Source organism: Dipodomys ordii, unplaced genomic scaffold (assembly GCF_000151885.1).
Source record: "Dipodomys ordii isolate 6190 unplaced genomic scaffold, Dord_2.0 Scaffold11, whole genome shotgun sequence".
In the NCBI taxonomy this organism is placed as follows: Eukaryota; Metazoa; Chordata; class Mammalia; order Rodentia; family Heteromyidae; genus Dipodomys; species Dipodomys ordii.
Genome location: NW_012267227.1, coordinates 1,592,167 through 1,613,452, shown reverse-complemented (window position 1 = coordinate 1,613,452; position 21,286 = coordinate 1,592,167). Strand labels below are relative to the sequence as shown.

General features: G+C 48.4%; 1 protein-coding gene and 1 pseudogene across 2 annotated transcripts in view; one reads left to right on the top strand and one right to left on the bottom strand.

The window, feature by feature from the left end:
* Positions 1-21,286, bottom strand: part of Megf11 (multiple EGF-like-domains 11) — a 190,604-nt gene that overhangs the window by 130,984 nt on the left and 38,334 nt on the right. Inside the window, exon 4 of the mRNA XM_013010020.1 lies at positions 20,972-21,064. Within this exon, the coding sequence (XP_012865474.1) occupies positions 20,972-21,064 (93 nt within the window). The remainder of the gene's footprint in view (positions 1-20,971; positions 21,065-21,286) is intronic.
* Positions 7,286-8,047, top strand: LOC105981036 (annotated as a pseudogene). The gene has a single exon (XR_001174779.1). The product of XR_001174779.1 is annotated as a V-type proton ATPase subunit E 1 pseudogene (transcript).

Here is a 21,286-nt window from a genome sequence, read left to right as displayed (position 1 = left end):
TAATAGAAAAAGATGGGGGGAGGGGGGACGGGCGGGGAGGGGGAGGAGGAGAAAGTGTGTATACTGGGGCTTGAACTCAGGACCTTGCCCTTTGCTTGGCTTTTGAGCCACACTTCCTCTGGCTTTAATAAAAAAACAAAACTGGTTAGTAATTGGAGATAAGAGTCTCACAGACTGTTTGGACTAGGCTGGCTTTGAATTGAGTTCCTCAGATCTCAGCCTTCTGAGTAGCTAGGATGACAGGTGTGAGCCACTGGCACCCAGCCAATTATCACCTTCATTTTCTCATTACTTTTCTCATTATCAAATGCTCTCTGTAGGGTACCTTTCCCAGCCACTGAAAGCTAATATCCTCATTGGAGAAGGGAGCGAGTTGAGGCTCTGAGAAGGGGGAGCGGCTTGCCTGAACATGGCAAGTATTATGGCAGAGCTACATTCAAACCCAAGTGGCCTGATTCCTTCCTTGTCTTTAGTGGCTCCATTCACAGCCCCTCCCATCAGGCTGTGACTCCTCCCAGGAAGTGCCCAATTCCTGTTCCGCCCCCTGTGTCGGTTCAGTCAGGGGGAGCTATCCTGAATGGAAGGCTGGCCAGGAGGGAAGCCCAGTAGCCAGCTGTGCACCGCTGCTACCTAGGAGACAATGCCATGCCACTAATGCCCCAGACTTGGCCAAGACCAGCACTGGCTGGCTCCGAAGGTTCATCTCCCTCATGACTTCTCTTAAGCATGGGCGCCTACTCAGAACCAGGAACTCAGCCAGAGACTGGCAGAGTACTCCATTACTGGGTGTTCAAGGGTCAGACAGTCTGGCCCCAAGTCCTGCTCTCCATGCTTAGAAACCATTTCTCAATCTCAGTTCCTCTATCTGTAAAATGGGGATGAAAATGATAGCTATGTAAAGATCCCACGTTCAAGCCAGGTGTGGTAGCATACACCTGTAATCGAAGTATTTGACAGACTGATGAGAGTTCAAGGCTAGTCTGGGCTAAATAGGGAGACCTGTCTCAAACAAGAAAAAGAATGACAAGAACAACAACAAAAGATCACAAGTTCTGTCTGGCACCAGTGTAACTTCACTCAGGAGGCTGAGATTTTAGGATTGGGGTGCAAAGCTAGCCTGAGCAAGAAAGTCCATGGAGACTCTTACCTCCAATTAACCATCTGACATTCATGGACTTCTTTGTTCAATCTCATTATATATGTATTGCACTTTAAAAATTGTTAACCTTGGCTGGGCACCTATAATCCTAGCCACTCAGGAGGCTGAGAGCTGAGGATCAGGGTTGGAAGCCAGGCCAGCCAGAAAAGTCCTTGAGATGCTCAGCTCCAATTAACCAGCAAAAAGCTGGAAGTGAAGGTATGGCTCAAATGGTAGAACACCAGCCTTGAACAGAAAAGCTAAGGGACAGCACCCAGGCCCTGAGTTCAGAGCCTAGTACTTGCATGTATGTATGTGAGTGCATATGCGTGCACACACTTAAACACAAGTGAATAAATACAAATTTAAAAAACTGCAAGGACATTGGGAGGATAAAATAAAGCCAACGCCCTAGTGCCCAGCCCATACTCTGCCATATAGTAGGTGCTTCGTAAAATGCCATCCCCTTCCCTACATTCCAAAATAGTTACGTAGTTACAGAAATCAAAGGTTATAGGAAGGTTTTAGAAAGATAAACAGAATTGAGAGAAACCTTGCGTTGGCTTCGGAGCAATTTCCCTACTCCAAAGAACTAAGATGGAGTCACTCATTTCAGGCTCTCTTGGTCCAGCTTAGTGACCATGGCACCTATATTCTTGATTCTGGTCTGTGCCCAGCATTGCACAGACATGGAGAGAGAAATCCACAAAAAATCCACTTGAGAGAAGATCCCCTTGCCCCGGCCTCGCTTCTGCCCAGCACTCAGAACAGTATCTCACTTGCCTGCCTGCCTCTCTATAGTGCCTTCCATTCCTCGTTTGTTTATTGTTTGCTTGTTTGTTGTGGGCCTGAGGCTTGAACTCAGGGCCTGGACACTGTCTCTGAGCTTTTATGCTCATGGCTACAGCGCCACTTCCCACTTATTATTTTTTTTCTGGTTAATTAAAGATCAGAATGTCATAGACTTTCCCACCTGGGATTGCTTTGAATCTCAATCCTCAAGATCTCAGCCTCCTGAGTAGCTGGGATTGTAGGTATGAGCCACCAGTTCAGACCTTCCTTCCTTGTGGGCAGGGGCTCTCCTTCCCTCCCCAGTGCCAGCTATCCCCACAACCCAAGGCCACAGCCCTACCCCCGCCCCCTGTCTCAGGAACACAACAGGTACCCAGCTCCCAAAGCATGCAACGTCACTGCATTTCTTCATCATTCTCTGGCCCTGCTGGCTGCGATTGACATCAAGAGATGTTTCAAGCTGAGGGCAAGCCCAGAGAAGTCAGCCCTGCTAATCTTGATTTGCTAAGCAAATTGTATTGACTCATGGAGGAAGTCTGCTCTTTTCAGGTCTACGCCAGTGTATGTCCTCCCTGGAAGACAGCCTGAGTGGCATCAGGGATCTGTCACTCCTGTCACCTGTACACCCGAGGACCCTGCTTCCTCTGCAAGCTGAGACCCAGAGCAGAGAGACACACAGTTCAGGAGACAGAAGAAGCCTCTTGGTATGTGTGTGCTGGGACTTGAACTCAGGACCTACCCCACCATTCACATGTGGCTTTTTCACTCAAGATTGGTGCTCTACCACTTGAGTCACAGCTCCCTTTCTGGCTTTTTGCTTGTTATTTGGAGATAAGAGTCTGCCAAATGTGTCTGCCCGGGCTGGCTTCACATCATGATCCTCAGATCGCAGCCTCCTGAAGAGCTAGGATTACAGGTATTAACAGAAAGCTGTTTCCTGCTCCACATCTCTCCCTGCCCTGTACGGCTGCTGAAGTAACATTCGTCATCTTCACTCTTTTACTCCAAGAAATGGCCCAGCTTACCGGTAATGAACACTCCACACACTCTCCCAGGACTAGTATCTGCCCAAATACATGACCACCATGGGACCCAGCGTGGATCCTTCTGGATGGTCCACACTGGGGAGCCTGATCTATGTCTTCCCTGCATTTCCAACATGATCCTGGGTCACACCTATCCTGTGAATGCACACTGGAGGTGGGAACTTGACCTTGGGTTATTCATCTCTAAATCCTCAGAGTCTGGCTTAACAACAACCCACTCCCTACCCCACCCCCACCCCCACCCCCACACAAACCTAATTTTGTTCTGTGAAATAAAAAACGTGGGGAAAATGAATGTTGGCCGCCCTGGTGTGGATTCAAATGAGGGGAGAGAAGAGGAAAGGAGAGGAGGGGAGGGTAGAGGGGAAGGGAGAGGAGGGGAGAGGGGAAGGGAGGAGACAGGAGGAGGGGGAAGAAGGAAGGGGAAAGGAGGGAGAGAAGGGAAGGAGAAAGGGTGGAGAGGAGGGAGGAGGTGAGGAGGGAAGAGGAAGGGAGGGGAGGAGAGGGAAGGTCCCCAGGCCCATGTCATTTACTCTACGCTGCCACTGTCAGTCTAGTCTGCTCCCAGCACTTACATCACTGACAGGATGGTGTTTCTTAGCATGCTTGATAATTGCCTACTTTTCTGACCAATCGGGAGCACTGTCTGAGCACTACCTTCTCTTTCCCAACTCCAGTGGTATCTGAGTCGCTCACCCCTGTAATCCTTGCTACTCAGGAGTCTGAGATCTGAGGATCACCATTCAAAGCCAGCCTGGGGCAGGAAAGTCCATGAGACTCTTCTCAACAATTAGCTACCAAAAGAAAAAGAAAAAACCCAAGAAGAGAGAGAGATGTAGCTCAAGTGGTAGAGCACTAGCCTTGAGCAGTGCCCAGGCTCTGAGTTCAAGCCCTAGGATGGGTAGAAGAAAGCAAGAAAGAGAGAAAGAAAGAAAGCAAGAAAGAGAGAGAGAGAAAGGGAGGGAGGGAGGGAGGGAGAAAGGAAGGAAGGAAGGAAGGAAGGGAGGGAGGAAGAAAGGAAGGGAGAGAGAGAGGGAGGGAGGAAGGAAGAACGAAGTGAGGGAGGGAGAGAGGGAGGGAAGGAGGAAGGAAGGAAGGGAGGGAGGGAGGAAGAAAGAAAGAAAGAAAGAAAGAAAGAGGCAGAAGGAATGAAAGAAAGAGAGAGGGAGGGAGGGATGGAAGAAGAAAGGGAGAAAGAAAGGAAGAGAGTAAGAGAGAGAAAGAGAAAGAGAGAGGGAGGGAGGGTGGAGAGAAGAGAGGAAGGAAGGAAGGAAGGAAGGGAGGGGGATTGGAAGGGAAGGGAGGGAGGAAGAGAGGGAAATTGGAAGGGATGGAGGCAGGCTGATGACCAAAGCTTATAATCAGTAGTCTGCAATCCCCAGGGTGAGTAACTGAACGAAATGAATGATGCTGTCAGTACTGAGGCTACCCTGACCTGGGGGGAAAAAAAATCTCACCTTGAGCATCCAGCCTCTGGGCTTTACATCTTACCCGCCACCCCTGGGGGCCAGCGCTGCAGATCGAGCCCCCAAAGGTCGGCTGGCTCACCCAGGCAGCATGCTGGGACCTCATCTTCCTGACTTGCTGTCGCCCCACGGTCTCCAGATCCTCTGTCTCTCCATCGCCCTCTCGGCCCCTTGATTTAAGGTGGCGACTTTTTCCCAGGCAACAGCAGAACTTTAATAAGGAAGCCGGCCAGGGCTGATGGATGGCAGAAAGTTGGCACCAGCCTCAAGGTCAGAAGGAGTTATTTTAAACTATTCAGATTTACTAGGAGGGAAGCGAGTCAGAGGAGGATTTAGGGGCTTGCCTCCCGGCAAGACATGTGGCCATGTCCCCAAGCAATGGAAGACAGACAGCTCTTCTGCTCACTACCCCATCGCTGCCTCCGCCCTGCCCCCCAAGATGGATGGCCAGGCCTCTGGCATGAGGAATTTATTGGGAGCTGGTCAGATAAATGTGCAGGCTGGTGTCTGAGCAAGCCTTTGTCACCTCTCCTCTCTGTGGGGTGAGGGTGGGTGAGGGAAGGTATTAGCGAGGAGACAGGCCATGCGCTTTCGGGGCAGGCGGGTTGTCTCTCCTGTCTTGCAGATTCTGGGAACCCAGTGCCTCTAAATGTTCGTGATGAATTAGATTCATCTCTGTTAGACCCACCCTGCTCTTCTCGTGGGCACTGCTGTCCAGATGTGTCTGACTCTAATGCTTCAGCAGCTTGGAGTCTTGGACTGCCTGGTCCTCTTTTCTCCCAGCATACCAGGGAGCTCCAGGTTCTAATTCTTCCCATGTCTCTAACATATCAATCTCTATTCATCTGCCCAAGGCCCATTTCACCCTCCTCCCCTGGATAGACAGAAATTCAGAACTTCCAGCTTCACTGTCTGTCTGTCTGTCTCTCTCTGACTTGGGGGGTCTGCTGTGTGTACTACACACGGACATACCCATAAACAGCATGTTGCTTATTTTGCATGCTTGTAAACATACCCAGACGGAACTGTATGAAATGATCACAGCCCTCTGCTTGCTCCCACCAACTGTGATATATTTGAGATTCAGCCCGCAAGACAGGTACAGCACTTCTTCATTTATGTAACAGCTCTGGAGACACCATCGTGGGAATATATTACAACTTATCCATTTCCCTCTGAAGGGACCGCGGTGTTACTGCCGATTTCCCCACTATGAATTGTGATTCAGGGCTGCGTGTGTTGGGGAGGGAGAGAGGGTCTCTGAACAAATTTCAGGTTCTAACCCAGAGGAAAGTCATAAAAAATATATCATAGGTAAAAACAACCATTTGAAAACTTAAAGAGATTCTGTGTGTGTGTATGTGTGTGTGTGTGCGTGTGCGTGCACGGGCACGCGCATGTATGAGAGAGAGAGAGAATGCCCTTATATGAGGCTTGAACTCAGGGCCTGGGCGCTATTCTTTAGCTTTCTTGCTCAAGGCTGGTGCTCTACCATTGGAGCCACACCTCCACTTCCTGTTTATAAGAGAGGTGAACATATCTGTTTATTGCTTATCAAAATTATTCTTTTCCTGGGAGTCTTATGTTAACATTCTTTTTGTGTATGTATGCGTGCTAATACCAGGACTTGAACTCAGGGCCTTACATTCTCACTTGGCTTTTTCACTCAAGGCTGATGCTCTACCATTTGAGCCACATCTTCATGCCCGGCTTTTTTTATTTTATTTTATTTTATGGGTCCGGTCGTGGGGCCTGGGCACTGTCCCTCAGCTTTTCAGCTCAAGGCTAGCGCTCTACCACTTGAGCCACAGCGCCACTTCTGACATTTTTCTTTTTGCTTATGTGGTGCTGAGGAATCGAACCCAGGGCCTCATGCATGCAAGGCAAGCGCTCTACCACTGAGCTACCTTCCCAGCCTGCCTGGCTTTTTTTTGCTGGTTAATTGAAGATAAAAGTTTCATGGACTTTCTTGTCCAGGCTAGTGACAAACAGGGATCTCAGATCTCAGCCTCCTGAGTAGCTAGGATTACAGGTGTGAACCACCAATATCCAGCTGTCAATATTTTTAACCAGTATTTGATCATATTAATGTACAGGAATTAAAATATATATTCTGAACAGTAACCCTTAAATAGCATGCTTGTTGCAAATATCAGCTCCCAGTCTGTGATTTCTCTTTTCACTTTGCACAGAGTCAAAGGGCTTTGGTCAGCTCTGATCTCCTGACTCACCAAACATAGGCCTAGGTCATTTCTTTTCACACAAAATGTATTATCTTTAAGCGGTTGTACAAGGAAGTTCCCATTCTACAAAGCAGTATATCAATACAAAGTGTCTGATAACATTGTTACTCATGGCTCCTAACCTACCCCTTCTCTCATTTTACTTTTCTTCTTTTTTTAAAAAAAATTGATATTAGGTCATTACATAAATTGTACATATTTCACAGTATTGTGCAATAGTGATACTTAAAGTATCACAAACACGTTTTACTAGATTGTCTCTTGATACATATTTGGTAACCATAAAATAGCTCACGAAAACATTCTGTCAGATGAGGCCAGCACAGATGAGAATTTCATTCGGGATGCCTACTTAAGTCAGAATTAGACTTCTATCCAATGTTCTAGAAGCAATTACGGGTGTCCCACAAGTAGCCCAAAGCCTCTTGATTCTCATCAGCCGTGGAAGCAGTGGTTATTTATATTTTATAGATGGGCCAAGAAAAAGGAAATGTCAGGGGGAGGAGGGAGTGTGGTTGTGGAGGTGGGGAGAGAAAGGATGGTAGGGGAAAAACAAAGGAAGAGGCAACAATGCTTGATAAGAAATGCACTGGGGTTTGCGTCTCTTGTCCCGTCCCGTCCTGTCCGGCCTTCGTTCTTGAATTCGGTCGTTTGTCCGACTGACCTCGCCTCGCTTCTGCCATGGCCCTCAGCGATGCTGACGTTCAGAAGCAGACGAAGCACATGATGGCTTTTATTGAACAAGAAGCCAATGAGAAAGCAGAAGAAATCGATGCAAAGGCCGAAGAAGAATTCAACATTGAGAAAGGGCGTCTTGTGCAGACCCAGAGACTGAAGATTATGGAGTACTATGAGAAGAAAGAAAAGCAGATCGAGCAGCAAAAGAAAATTCAGATGTCCAATTTGATGAATCAAGCAAGGCTGAAGGTCCTCCGAGCTAGAGACGACCTTATCACTGATCTGCTGAATGAGGCAAAACAGAGACTCAGCAAGGTGGTGAAGGATACAAACAGATACCAAGTGCTGCTGGATGGGCTGGTCTTACAGGGCCTGTACCAGCTGTTGGAGCCCTGGATGTTTGTGTGCTGCAGGAAGCAAGACTTCCCTCTGGTTAAGGCTGCAGTGCAGAACGCAATTCTGATGTATAAGATTGTCACCAAAAAAGATGCTGATGTCCAGATTGATCAGGAGGCCTACCTGCCTGAGGACGTAGCTGGTGGAGTTGAGATCTACAATGGGGACCGCAAGATAAAGGTGTCCAACACCCTGGAAAGCCGGCTGGACCTTATAGCCCAGCAGATGATGCCCAAAGTGCGGGGAGCCTTATTTGGTGCCAATGCCAACAGGAAGTTTTTGGACTAAGCCTCTGGGAGGTGCAGGCCGCTCAAAGCTCCACGTCTGAAGCAGCAAGTTTCCTCAGTAGCTTCCTCTTCGCTGAGGGATGTACCCACAGTCCCCTTCTGTAGCTAGCACCACCCTGGCCTATGAGAATAGTGGCGGGAGGCTCACTGGGCGGGGCCTCCATTCCTGGCTCCTCCCCTGTGGCTTCAGCAGCAGGGAGGTGGAATCAAATGGTGCCCTGTGGACGTCCCTTGAATCTTCCACTGTCCTGCTGCTCCTGTGTCTCATGTAGGCATGTCCAGAATGTCCCACGTCAACCCCTGCTGCGGTGTAACATGCATGCAGAATGCACATCTCCCAGCGGTCGTAGTAGCTTTACTTTTCCTCGTCTGTAAGTGTGACTTAAAACCTACGCCACCCAAATTCTTTATTTATTAAAACAAAAGCTTTATGTATATATAAAAAAGAAACGTAAATAAAAAAAAGAAATGTACTCATTACCTTGCTCATGTAACTGTGACCCCTCTGTACAGTATTTTCACAATAAAAAAAACTTATTAAAAGAAAAAGGAAATATCTTGCTGGCTTTGAACCACAATCCTCAGATTTCAGCCTCCTGAGTAGCTAAGATTACAGGCATGAGCCACCAGCACCCAACCCCAGTAGGTGTTTTGAAGCTCTCTGACATCTCAAGAACAGGTGGCTTATTCCTTAGCTTAAGGTCACGTTTAACTTGAATATTTGCTTACGTATTTGAGGAATGAAAGGGAACAGATGAAGGGGAAAAAAGCCACTTTTAGCAGGATCTGTCAAAAGGGACCAGAAACAAGCTCCTGTGACTCAAAGGTCACTTGCATGGGCTGCAGTCTCCTTGGAAAAGGGAAGGGACAGGTCTCATTTATCTCCCGATGTCCAGAACCTAGCATACTTCTGCAAGGACTCAAAAAACGTCTAGATGGATAGATGAATGAAGGGGTGGATGGATGGATAGGTGAGTGGGTGGGTGGGTGTGTAAACAGATGGATAGATGGGTAGATGGATGGATGAGTGGATGGATAGATGAATGGATGGATGAGTGGGTAGATGAATGGATAATTAGATGGATGGATAGATGAGAGGGTATATGAATGGTGCAATTAGTGAAAAGATGGATGGATAAGTAGATGGATGATGGATCAAAGGATGGACAGACAGAATGATGGGCACATGGGTGGATAAAATGATACATGATCAGACAGGCAGATAGCTGGCTGAAATGATATTTGGGATAATAGATGGGTAGATGGCTGTTTCCCAATTAGATAAGGCCCTAGGGGAAGAGTTGGTCTCAGTACAACTTTGCAAGCAGAGAGCCAACCCCGACCATCTTAGCTTGGGTACTAGAATTATTCATACAAAAAGTTCTAAGTGGCAGAACGGCAAGAAATAATTGCTTCTAATTGGACTGAATCATTCTGGCCATACAGTAGACATATTTTTATAACTTTATTAATTATTCCATTTGAGGCCTATTACCCAGCCTGCCAGAATGGGCATCTCTTATTAGAGGGTGACAGATTCCCCAGTGCTATGGCTGTCTCCCCTAGCCATCTTACTGCCAGTCACGTCTGCCTTCCTTGGTCCCGCGAGGGAGGGAAAAGGATGTCAGGCCAGGATATGCCCACTTGGCTTCTGTAGGTCACCCCCTGCCCAGAACCATTCACCAACTCTTAATCACAATGGGCTCCCCTCATCCAATCTGCTACCTGACAAAGGCCAGGAGAGCCTGCCATATGTCCTTTAGTTACCTCCAATCGGGAACTGGAGGGAGGGAACACAGCCTAGCAGGCCCCAAAGGACAGGCCAGGGCTGCAGTGGGGGGTGGGGGGAGAATGCGCATAGATCAGAGGTGTTAGCAGTCTCCTTTGCCCATACCTGGGTCAAGATCTGATCACAGGTTACTTGGGAGAAGAAAGAGGGGCTTGACCCATCAGGGAACAATGACGAATGTAAAAAGCACCTATCGGGGCTGCCTGGTGGCCCATGGAGTCATGTCCAAGCTCCCAGTTTAAGAGAGCCATACCATCTGGTCGGGCCTGGCCTGCCTTTCCAACTTGGCTGCCAGGCCTTTGGCACCTCCTGCTCCCTCCACACTGATGTGAGCCCGACTCAGCACCTTTGTTTCTATGGTCTACCTGCAAGGACCAGCCCCTCTCGCTCCTTGCAATCTCTGGCTACAGCATCCTCCAACTGCATCCTTCCTCCCCTACCTTCCTGGCATCTTTCTCAACCCTCCAGATGACTGCGATCTCTGCTTCTTCTGAAAGATCCATTTGACTGTAGCTCACATTACAACCTTGAGGCATCAAGTTGCAAAGCTTTAGAAGATCAAGCATCCTGACTCTGAGTTGTACCCAGTCTTTCCCCCGCAGTACCAGCCTACCATGAGGACCCCATCAAGGAGAATCAAAAGGCATGATTGGACAGGACAGCAAAATTGCCTGGTCCCAGATAACCCTGTGCTTATAAAAGGCCACTGAAAAGATGCTTCTGCTGGGTCCTGTGAATTAACTAAAACTCCCCCAACTTTGTATCTGTGCCTTTTTTCTGGGGGTGGGGAGGGAGTATTGGTCCTGGGGCTGGAACTCAGTGCTTAAGCACTGAGCTTTATCTGTGTCTTCATTTGAACAATTCTCTGATACAGTCAGCATTGTGATCACCAAGACTACAGATTCAGTGAGAGAACCATCTCCTGTGGAAAACAAACTGCTCCTCAAGCCAGCAATGCCTTCCTCTTATCATCTTAAAGCAAACAGCAAAAACTCAGGAGACCATCTTGGTTCTTGGTCTGTTCCAGTAATAAATTGATCACTTCCCTGGAATTCCTCCAGAGACCAAGACTAAGCAAACAGTCCACCAGGCCTCACCTGTGATTTGAGACTGTTTTAACTATGTGTACCTTCCTCATCCCTGCCCCCAATTCACCCTGTTTAATCTAAAGCCAATGCCTGAACCCCTAAAGATGGCTGAAGATGTACTGAAGTGCTGTCTTCCCAAACATGGCTACCAGGCTCATCAATCTCCGTTCTCTGCCCTGCACCATGTCTGTTTATATTTGGTATGTGGGAATGAATGGTCAGACCTAACTTGGGACTCCTGGACTTTAAGCCTGGAATCTAAAAACCTGGTTTCATACTGAGTTACCACCAGGTGCCAGGCATTCGAGGGAGTTCAGTGTCACAGAGCCAGGTAAGATCCGGACCTGCCATGGAGAAGGTCAAAGTGGGAGAGGATGCAGGAGAGCAAATGTGACCAAACAACTTCCCTCTGGGGGTGGAGAGGACCAAAGGAGCCATGTGCAAAGCGGAGGCCTGCGGGAGTCAGGAGGGCTCTTCCCAGCAGAGATGGCTCCTGAGAACACAGGAGCAATGAGTCAATGGACAAAGGGGGACAGTGATTGAGGAAGGACTTACAGAATGTGCGACAAGCAAGTGAGCATTGACATGAGAGTCATGTGTGAGACAGATACCTGGTTCAAATCTTGGCTCTGCTACGTATGAGCTATCATGACCTTGGATCTCAGTCCCGCGTCTAAAAGATAGGGGTATCAGGGATGAGTTACCTTGACAGTGTGGAGTAGGGTAGAGCCCAACCTGTCAACCTTTTTCCTTTCATTCTGGCCAAAATACACCCAAAGAACCTACCTCTTGGAACCCAAGCACCTGGATAATGGCCAAGTCTTCCTGGGGCCTGGATATGCTTAGCATGGGGGGGGGGGTCCCAGGAACAGATGTACGTGCTCACGCCTGTAATCCCAGTTACTCAAGAGGCTGAGATCTGAGGATTACTGCGGTTCAAAGTCAGCCCAGACAGGAAAGTCTGTGAGACTCTTATTTCCAATAAACTACTCAATAAAAAACTGGAAGTAGCATTGTGGCTCAAGTGGTAGAGAGCGCTAGCCTTGAGCAAAAGCAGCTCAGGGACAGCATCCAGGCCCAGAGTTCGAGCACCAGGTCCAGAAAAAAACAAAACAAAACAAAAGGAATCCCAGGATCTACTCTTTGGGGGTGCAGTAGGGTTTTTCCCATCCATCTGTACGCTGCTTTTGGGGACAGTGCCATCCTCCAGGCCTGGCAGAGAGAACCAACACTCCTCTCCCTTTTGGCAATGCCAGGCTGGCAGACGCAAGTATTGGCTCGTGACTCCCGGCCCCACAGCGCCCTGCCCACGCCACGCTGGGTGCACAGCGTGTTGGGAGGGGGTGCCCTTTTGCTGCCCACCCAGTGCAGGGAGGGGCGATGCTGGCATGGCTGCCAGCCCTACATGACGATGCCAGCTCAGCCCCTGCCAGTCTGTTTCTGTCACCTTCTAGGCAAGCGTCCCCCGCCACCCGCCAATTCTTGAGCCTCTCTGCGTGCCATTTCTGATTTCTATCCTTAGGGAGCAGATGGCTAAAGCTGAGCAGAATGTATTCCCCTCTTCTATCAACAACACCGTGTGTGTGTGTGTGTGTGTGTGTGTGTGTGTGTGTGTGTGTGTGTGTGTGTGCGCCTGTGTGTGTGTCCTGGGGCTTGAACCCAGGACCTGGGCACTAGCTAGTACTCTTAACATTAAGCCATAGCTTTGTAGTTAACAAGCTAAGAGTCTTATAGACTTTCTTGCACCGGCTGGCTTCGAATCAGGATCCTCGAATCTCAGCCTCCAGAGCAGCTAGGATTACAGGCATGAGCCACTGGCATCTAGCAACACCCCCCCCTTTCCACACACAACCCAGAGATGGCTGGCAGCTTCTGTGGCTCTGGAGATACAGGACAGGCCAGGTGTGGCCACACCGAGAGCCTATTCATCTCAGGACCTTTCTAGTCTAGGGGTGCAGAGTAACCCTGGAAGGGTAAACAGTGCCCCCCACCCTGACCTCTGCGTATGGTTTGCCTCCTTAGGCCTAAGGGAACATGAGGTACAGAGCTGGTCCCCGGGGGCAGCTGAGGATTCTGGGAAGGTCTCCCATCCTTCTTGGGGTGTGTGTTGGGGGGACATCAGAGGTCTATGGCCCAGAGTATAGACATGCAGTAGGGGGCTGCTTCAGTCCTGGGGTCTCCATGAGCTTCCTCTCCCCTTCCCTCCCCTCTCCTCCCCCGCCCCAAGTCTCACCCTCATCTAGAAGGAGACCGCCCCTAATAGTAGGGCACTGTTCACCCACTCCTGGTCATTTCCAGTTATCCCTGGGAGCCATCTATGAAAGGACCTTCTAGAGGCTGGGTGGCTCAGAAAAAGGGAGGCCGGACTGCAGGAGGTGATGGCTAAGAGCAGAAAGATGGGCAGGGTGGCCGGTGGACCCGTCTTCCCGCTGTCCTGCAATCCCAGGTTCCCAGGACTCAGGACAGGGCTGGGCTTTCTTAGCCTTCTTCAAGGGGTCCTCTGGCTCTGACTTACTCTTCTCCTAAGTTCCTTCTCCTTTTCTTACTCACAGCTTGGGTGGAGGGGGGGTACGGGGGTGGAGACATGCTCCAACTGTGAGGGCTTCTGGCCGCTCTGTGCCTTAGTTTGAGTTTCTAAAATGGGAACTAGATTGCCTGGCAGTGCTGGTGGCTCGTGTCTGTGATCTTTGCTACTCAGGAGGCTGAGATCTGAGGATCACCAGACAAGGCCAGCCCAAGCAGAAAAGTCCATGAGACTCTTTTCACCCATTAACCAGAAGAAAGAAAAAAAAAAAAAGCTGGAAGTGGAGCTGTGGCTCAAGTGGGAGAGAGCAGGCCTGGAGTGAAAACAAACAAGGAATAACAAAAACCAAGGGAAGAGCACAAGGCCCTGAGTTTAAGCCCCAGTACTGGCACAAAACAAATACATAATGAAACAGTAACAATGCTGAAGAGGAAATGTACTCATTACCTTGCTCATGTAACTGTAACCCCTCTGTACAGTATCTTTACAATAAAAAATAGAATTTTAAAAAGAACAAAATGGAGACTCTCATATGTGCCTGGATCCTTCTATCCTCTACTTCCTTCTGCTTCCCGTGATGTTTTTGTTTTGCTTTAAATTTTACTTTTTGTTTATATGGTACCAAGGAATCGAACCCAGGGCCTCATGCATGCTAGGCAAGCACTCTACCACTGAGCCACATCCCCACGATCGTCCAAGTCAGAAACTCTGGTCTATTCTCCTTCCCCTTCCTGTCTTTATGCAGGGGGCTCTGCTTCAGTCCAGTCATACTCTCTCTCCTCCCTCCCTCCCTCTCTCTCTCTCTGTCTCTCTCTCTCTCTCTGATGATGATGATGATGAAGGCTACATCTCCCTCATCCCTTGCCCCCAGCCCTGCTTGCTGGCCTGCACTCAGCAGCTGTGGATTCAATGGAACTATAGGGTGGAACACGCCATGCTGTCAAGACCTGAATCCTTTTTGATTCCACATTGAGATTCGCAGGGGGAAGGAAGGGGTGGGGGTAGAGGGTGAAGCGTGCGCCTCTTGCTCACAGACCTTGAAAAAGCATTTACCAGGCATCCGCAGCTCCCTTCTGTGCTCGTTACAGTGGCTGCGCCCTAGTACGGGGGGCCACCGTGGAGTCCACCATCTCAAGGAGGCCCCCAGGCATACCAGATGCCCAGCAGAAGGCTGTCCAGGCGGGGCCGCGGGCTGGGTAGAGCAGCCTGAGCAACACCAAGCATAATTGCTTTGCAGTGATTTATCTGAAGTTGCTTTAACCTTGACAGCAGCTCCGTGAGATGAGAAACACAACCCAGGAGAGAGCCATGGCCTCCTGGTGACACCGTGTCCTCCGCATGCTTCCCAGGCAAGCACCAGACTATGCTCAGGCCATAAAGGGCCTCCTGGGAGCCCCGACCTTGGGGAGATAAGAATGTGTCCTATGACTCGCCACAAAAGCCCACCCACTTTCTGATTAAGGATAAGGAGAGAACCACAGGAAGGGCCACACAAGGAAGCCACAGCTCCACTTCTGCCTTTTTGCTGGTTAACTGTACATAGTCTTGTGGGCTCACTTTCCCCACCGAGGCCTCAAAGTGCAATCCTCAGATCTCAGCCTCCTGAGTAGCTAGGATTACAGGTATGAGCCACCAGTACTGAATCACAGAGAATTTTAAAGTTGGACTATCCAGTTTTGTTTTGTTTTTGTCATGGGGCTTGAACTCTGGGCCTGAGCACTGTCCCTCAGCTCTTCAGCTCAAGGCTAGCGCTCTACCACTTGAGCCACAGCACCACTTCCGGTTTTTTAGTGGTTTATTGGAGGTAAGAGTCTCATGGACTTTCCTGTCTGGGCTGGCTTTGAACTGAGATCCTCAGATCTCAGCCTCCTGAGTAGCTAGGATTACAGGAGTGAGCCACTGGGCCCCAGCTACAGATTATCCAGTTTTAAACTTCCCATTTCACAAAAGAGAAAACTAACACCGTGGATAAAGGAAGATCTTAATTACAGTCACACAGATAAGAGGTGGAGCCAGTGTGTTCCAATACAGGGCTGAAAGTTTGGTCTCCAAGTAAATACCCTGAAGCCCTATCCAACTGGGTGGTGTACGGAGCCAGGGCCTCTGGGAGGTCATAATGCCCAAGAGGGTGGAGCTTTGGTGATGGCTTTAGTACCCTTAGGAGGGCTGAGAGAGGGTGGCTATCCCCAAACTAGAATCGGACCCTCACCAGAAACAGAACTAGCTGGACCTTGACTTTGACCTTAACCTTCTGGCCCCTAGAACAATGAAGAATAACCTTCTGTTGTTCCAGCCACTCAGTCTGTGGGGCTTTTGCTACCGCATTGTAAATGGACAACTACCAACTTCTCAGAGGCTGCAGGGAGCTACAGGAAGGGGCGGGCTCTGCTTTCAAGATGAGATGAGCCTCTGTCCTCAAAGAGGTTCCCAGGGGTCTGAGACAGGGGTCCTCCCCTCATGGGCTGTGGGCAGACAGCAGGATTGGCCCCCTGAAATCTCTAATCCTCATTCTGTGGCTTAAGTGACAACCATGAGTGTAGGATCGAAAGAGCCTCGGGTGAGCAGCATACCTGTCTGTCTGGATCTACTTCCAGCTCCACTGCTCCCTGGCTATGAGGCTGATTGCAGGAAATTCCCTTCCCCTCCATGGGCTTCAGTTTGCTATTTGTAAGTAATGTTGGCCAGACAAGTCCTGAGGTTCCCCATTCAAGCCCAGCTGCTGAGATCTTGATGACTTAGAACCCACACCTTGCTTCTTAACATTCTACTGTGACTATCCAATGGACAGGCAGTCAGGTGCTGGTGCACATGCCTGTAATCCTAGCTACTAGGAAGGGAGAGATTTGAAGATCAAGGTTTGAAGCGCACAAATCTGAGAGATTGGGTTGTTTTTTGTTTTTGTCTTTTTCCAACTGAGACCATGATTCTGAACTCTTGATCGAATGCCTTCATTCACTGGCTGATGCACTACTGACTAAGCCCCACCTCCAACCCCTGAAAGACTCATTTTCTCCTCCAGTTCCCAGCAAAAAGTTACAAGTGGAGCGTGGCTCAAGTGGTAGAGTCTTGTGCAAAAAAGCCAAGAAGGGGATCATTGTCCACAAAGAAATGGACTCATTACCTGACTTATGTAACTGCGTAACTCCTCTGGAATCACCTTCATAATAACAATTTTTATTTATTTAGTTAGTTAGTTAACCAGTCCTGGGGTTCGAACTCAGGACCTGGGCACCATCCCTAAGTACTTTTGCTCAAGGCCAGTACTCTACCACTTGAGCCATAGCACCACTTCTGGCTTTTTCTGTTTATGTGGTCCTGAGGAATTGAACCCAGGGCTTTATGAATGCTAGGCAAGCACTCTGCCACTAAGCCACATGCCCAGCTCATAACAATTTTTTTAAGCCAAATAAGTAAAAAGTGTGAGGCTCTGAGTTCAAGCCTTAGTATTAGCATACTGGCACACATACACACACACACACACACACACACACACTCAAATTAACACAAAAAATAGGAAGTGTTAGAGAAGATATGGAGAAATCTGAATCCTCATGCATTGTGGGTAAGAAAGTAAAATGCATGGCCTTGGTGGAAAACTATATAGTGGATTCCTCATAGTTAAACACAGAATTATCCTATGTCCAGCAAAGAAACCATTTGTGCACCTATGTTCACAGCAGCATTATTCATCATAGCCCAAAGGAAAAACAGCTCAAGCATCCATTTCCAGATAAGCTGATAAGGAATATTAACCAGCCTGTAAAAGGAAGGAATTTCTGACCCAGGCTACCACATGGATGAACCTGTAACAGCTCAGGCAAGTGAAACATGCCAGTCACTGAAGGATAAATGACTCCATTTCTGTGAAATTCAGAGTATTCAAATTCATAAAGACAAAAAGTAGAAAATTCATTGCTGAGAGTTGGGGCTAGAAAGATGGGGGGGGGTTCATGTTTAAGGAATTCAGAGTTTCAGTTGGGGAAGAATGAAAAGTAGTGGGCAGCCACACAACAGCACAAAGTTACCAGAAGTCTATACCTAACAATGGCTAAGAAAGCAAGTTCATGTGAAGCTTCACAAGTTTAAAAGACATCAGTGGCTCACGCCTGTAATCCTAGCTACTCAGGAGGCTGAGATCTGAGGATCACAGTTTGAGGCCAGCCTGGGCAAGAGAGTCCCTGAGACTCTTATCTCCAATTAACCAGCAAAAATAAAAAAAATCACAAGTGGAGCTATGGGGCAAGTGGTAGAGCGCCAGCCTTGAGTGAAAAAGCTAAGGGACAGTACCTAGGTCCTAAGTTCAAGGCCCAGTACCAATATTAGAGAGCGAGGGGGTGAGGTGGGGGGAGGGAGGGAGGGGTTGGACTTGGTGGTGGCTCAGCCAAGCCCTGTTGTCATCTGGCAGGAGCCCGGCTCGGAGAGGGGCTTAGCAGACTGTGGGTGGTGTATGCTAAGCAGGGATCCTGTCCCCCACTTCCTCCGGTGCACATGAATGTATCAGGCCTGGTTGGGGGGGGGCTCTAAGAGAATATAGAGAATGGGAGGTGGATGGGGGTGGGAGGGATGTATCCTCACTAAGGTCAACTCCACGGTTTCTGGGGGTCCTGAGACCAAACCCGAAATCCTGTCTAACCAAGGCCCACGAGGGCAGAAGAAGCAGAACCAGGAAACACACTAATTAAATAATACAATGAAAGCTTAAATTTTCCAAGTTAATTCCTGGGTATCATTTATAAAAGTTAACAGGGCATATTTAATTTAGGAATTGGCTCCCGTCCCCCTTACAGCTCAAACCTCATAAATGAAATATACTGGATCGTTGCCCGGGACGGAAATAAAAGTTATGAATAATGTTTCCATCTCAATCATTGTCAGCATTTTAATATCCCTAATTACTTTAAAAAGCTAGATATTCAATATACGAAACTTTTTTTTTTGCCTTTTTATCTCCACTTGTGAGATGAGAGCAATTTAATAAGAGTCACTCTCATCTTTATTCAGTATAAACTGACATTTCATCCTTTTTACTCTTTATTATTCTATGGGATGGAGGAAGGTTTACGACCAAACATACAACTATTCCATTTTCCCATATTGCGCAGGGAAAAAGCTCAGAACTATCCACAAAGCCAGTATATCCTGCCTTTATTGAACAGAAAGCAATCAGTCACAGCCTTAAAGAAATTAGGCTACAGGATTTAAGGGTGTTGATTAGTTTCGTTTTGTCAGTTGTGGGGCTTGAACTCAGGGCCTGAGTGCTGTCCCTGAGCTTTTTCACTCAGACTAGTGCTCTACCACTTTGAGCCCCAGCACCACTTCCGGCTTTCTAGTGATTATTTGGAGATAAGAATCTCACAAACTTTCCTGCCTGGGCTGGCTTCAAACCAAGATCCTCAGATCTGGGCCTCCTAAGTCGTGACAATTATAGGAATGAGCCACTGGCACCTGGCTTGGGATTTCTGTCTTTAAAAGAACAGAAAGTCCCCTTTCCCTTCCCCCATAGTCATTTATCCCCTTTACTTAGGACTGTCCAAGTTATAAATCCGTTGGCAGCTACAAAGGGCAGGGCAGGCAGGTAACGGGATGATAGATCCTTCCACTTCCAGGAATTTATCCTCAGGAGAAACTGGATCAAGCAAGGAAAGATGTATGCAGAAGAAGAATGACTGATGCATTTTTCACTCAGGGTCACTGGCTCCCCCTTCCCACATCTGTAACCCAAAAGTTGTGGAAAAGTCCAAAAAAGATATCTGTGCCATTTAGGAAGTAAATCTGCAGGGACAGCTGTGGGGCTATGTACTGTCATTGTGTCACTACACATCATCCCATGCCACTTGAAAATACTACTGCTTTACCCCTGGGGCAGCCCAGATCTTCGTTACTGTTTCCACGTGCACTTTGAACTGTGACACATCCCAAATTCCAAAAGCCACAGACCCCCAGAGTCTTGGATAAAGGATGATATGGGCTCATAAGGGGGAAGACTCAGCCGGATGCCTGTAATCCTAGCCACTCAGGAGGCTGAGATCCGAGGGTTGTAGCAGCCTTCAGTGAAAAAGCTAAGAGACAGGGCCAAGGCTCTGTGTTCAAACCTCAGTGCTGGCAATATAATAATAACAACTACAACAATAATAGGGAAGACTCAGAAACAACCTAAATGCTCACCAACCAAGAGTTAGTGAAATATATTTGGTAATCTACAAAATGAAATTCTCCAGGCCATGAAATACTTAAAGGAGATTAAAGTGCATTGATGAGAAAACTGAGAAACTAGTTATGGCAAGCATGTCTACTCCAAAGCCAGCTCCTTTTGAACTGTGCAGAGCAATGACAGAAGACCAAAGACCCAAGGCCACAGGGATCATCCGTCGGTAAGAAGGATCCTCAACGTTTTGTCTATACTCTTGGTATTCTTTGACTTTTCTTTTTAACATGAACAGGTATAACTTAAGAATCAAAGAAGCTGAGTATGGTGATTCACTCCTGTAATCCTAGTTACTCAGGAGGCTGAGAGCTGAGGATCAGGATTCAGAGCCTGCCCGGAAAGTAAAGTCTGTGAGACTTAGTGTCTCCAATTAATCACCAGAAAACTGGAAGTGGAGCTGTGGCTCGAGTGGTAGAGTGGTAGCCTTGAGCAAAAAGAGCTCAGGGACAGCTCCCAGGCCCTGAGGTCAAGCCCCATGACTGACAAAAAGAAAACAAGAACTCAGAAGAGAAAGGTTTGGAAGGGAAATAATGGTGGTCCTTTTATTTTGCTTTGCTTTGTGTTCTAGTGCTTCTAGGGATTGAACTCACCCCCTTGTTTGCTAGTTCTACCATTTGAGCCACTCTTCTAGCCCATAAGTTCAGTCCTAGGACTTGAATGGCACCCTCTGATACCTTTGAAACAGGCCAGAACTTACCTGCACAAAGGAGTCAAACCTGAGAATATTTGGAGAAAATAAGCTAGAGAAAAAGGATTTGGCAAAGAATTCTCAGCAGCTACCAGCTGGTCCCTCACGATCACCAGCCCCATAGTAAAGATGCCACCCCCTGACTCAGTCCAGAGTAGATGCCCCCCCACCCTCAACATACGCATACCTGCGCTCACCAGCAAGTCTCCTTTGGAGAACATGAGCCAGTCATGCCCAGAGATGTAGGGATGCAGCACCCTGTCCCCAGAAGTGTCCCACTCTCTTGGCTTGGGGGGACAGCAGTCCCCCTTGGGCCTCTATGGGTGAAACTGACCAAAGAACCAGACCTACCCACAATAACCTTCAGTTCCAAGCCAGGGGTGGTATTGTCAAGTTCACGGTCAACTCACAAAGACCCGATCGACATGTCTGCCAGCGGAAATCCCACAATTCCCATGAACCATTCACCTATACCCATCCCCACCCGTGTACTGCAAGTACTATCGCACAGGGCCCAAAGGTGGCCATGATAGGTCAATGTGTATGTCACAATCCCTGCCAAGTCAGAGCCAGTGGTCCATGGACCACCCCCCTCTCCCCACTCCCAAAGAATCCAGTCCCCCAAACTCACCACTGGAGCAGTCGGGACCTCCCCAGCCTGGTTCACAGCGGCAGGTATCCGGCGAAACGCAGCGGCCATGCATGCACTCGTCCGTGCACAGGGCTAAGGAAGGGGAGGTAGGGAGGGCAGGAGGAAGAGACAGAGCCAACAGTGAGAACAAACCATTTGGGCAGCAAGAAGATCCCCCTTTTTTTATTACAGATCCCCTTCTTGCTAAAGCTGATCAGGACCCAAGGCCTGTGTGGGTGTGGGAGGAGGTATGTGAAACTCAATTCACTCTGAAATAGATCTGATAAGAATGGATTACAAAGCTGGGTGACTCAC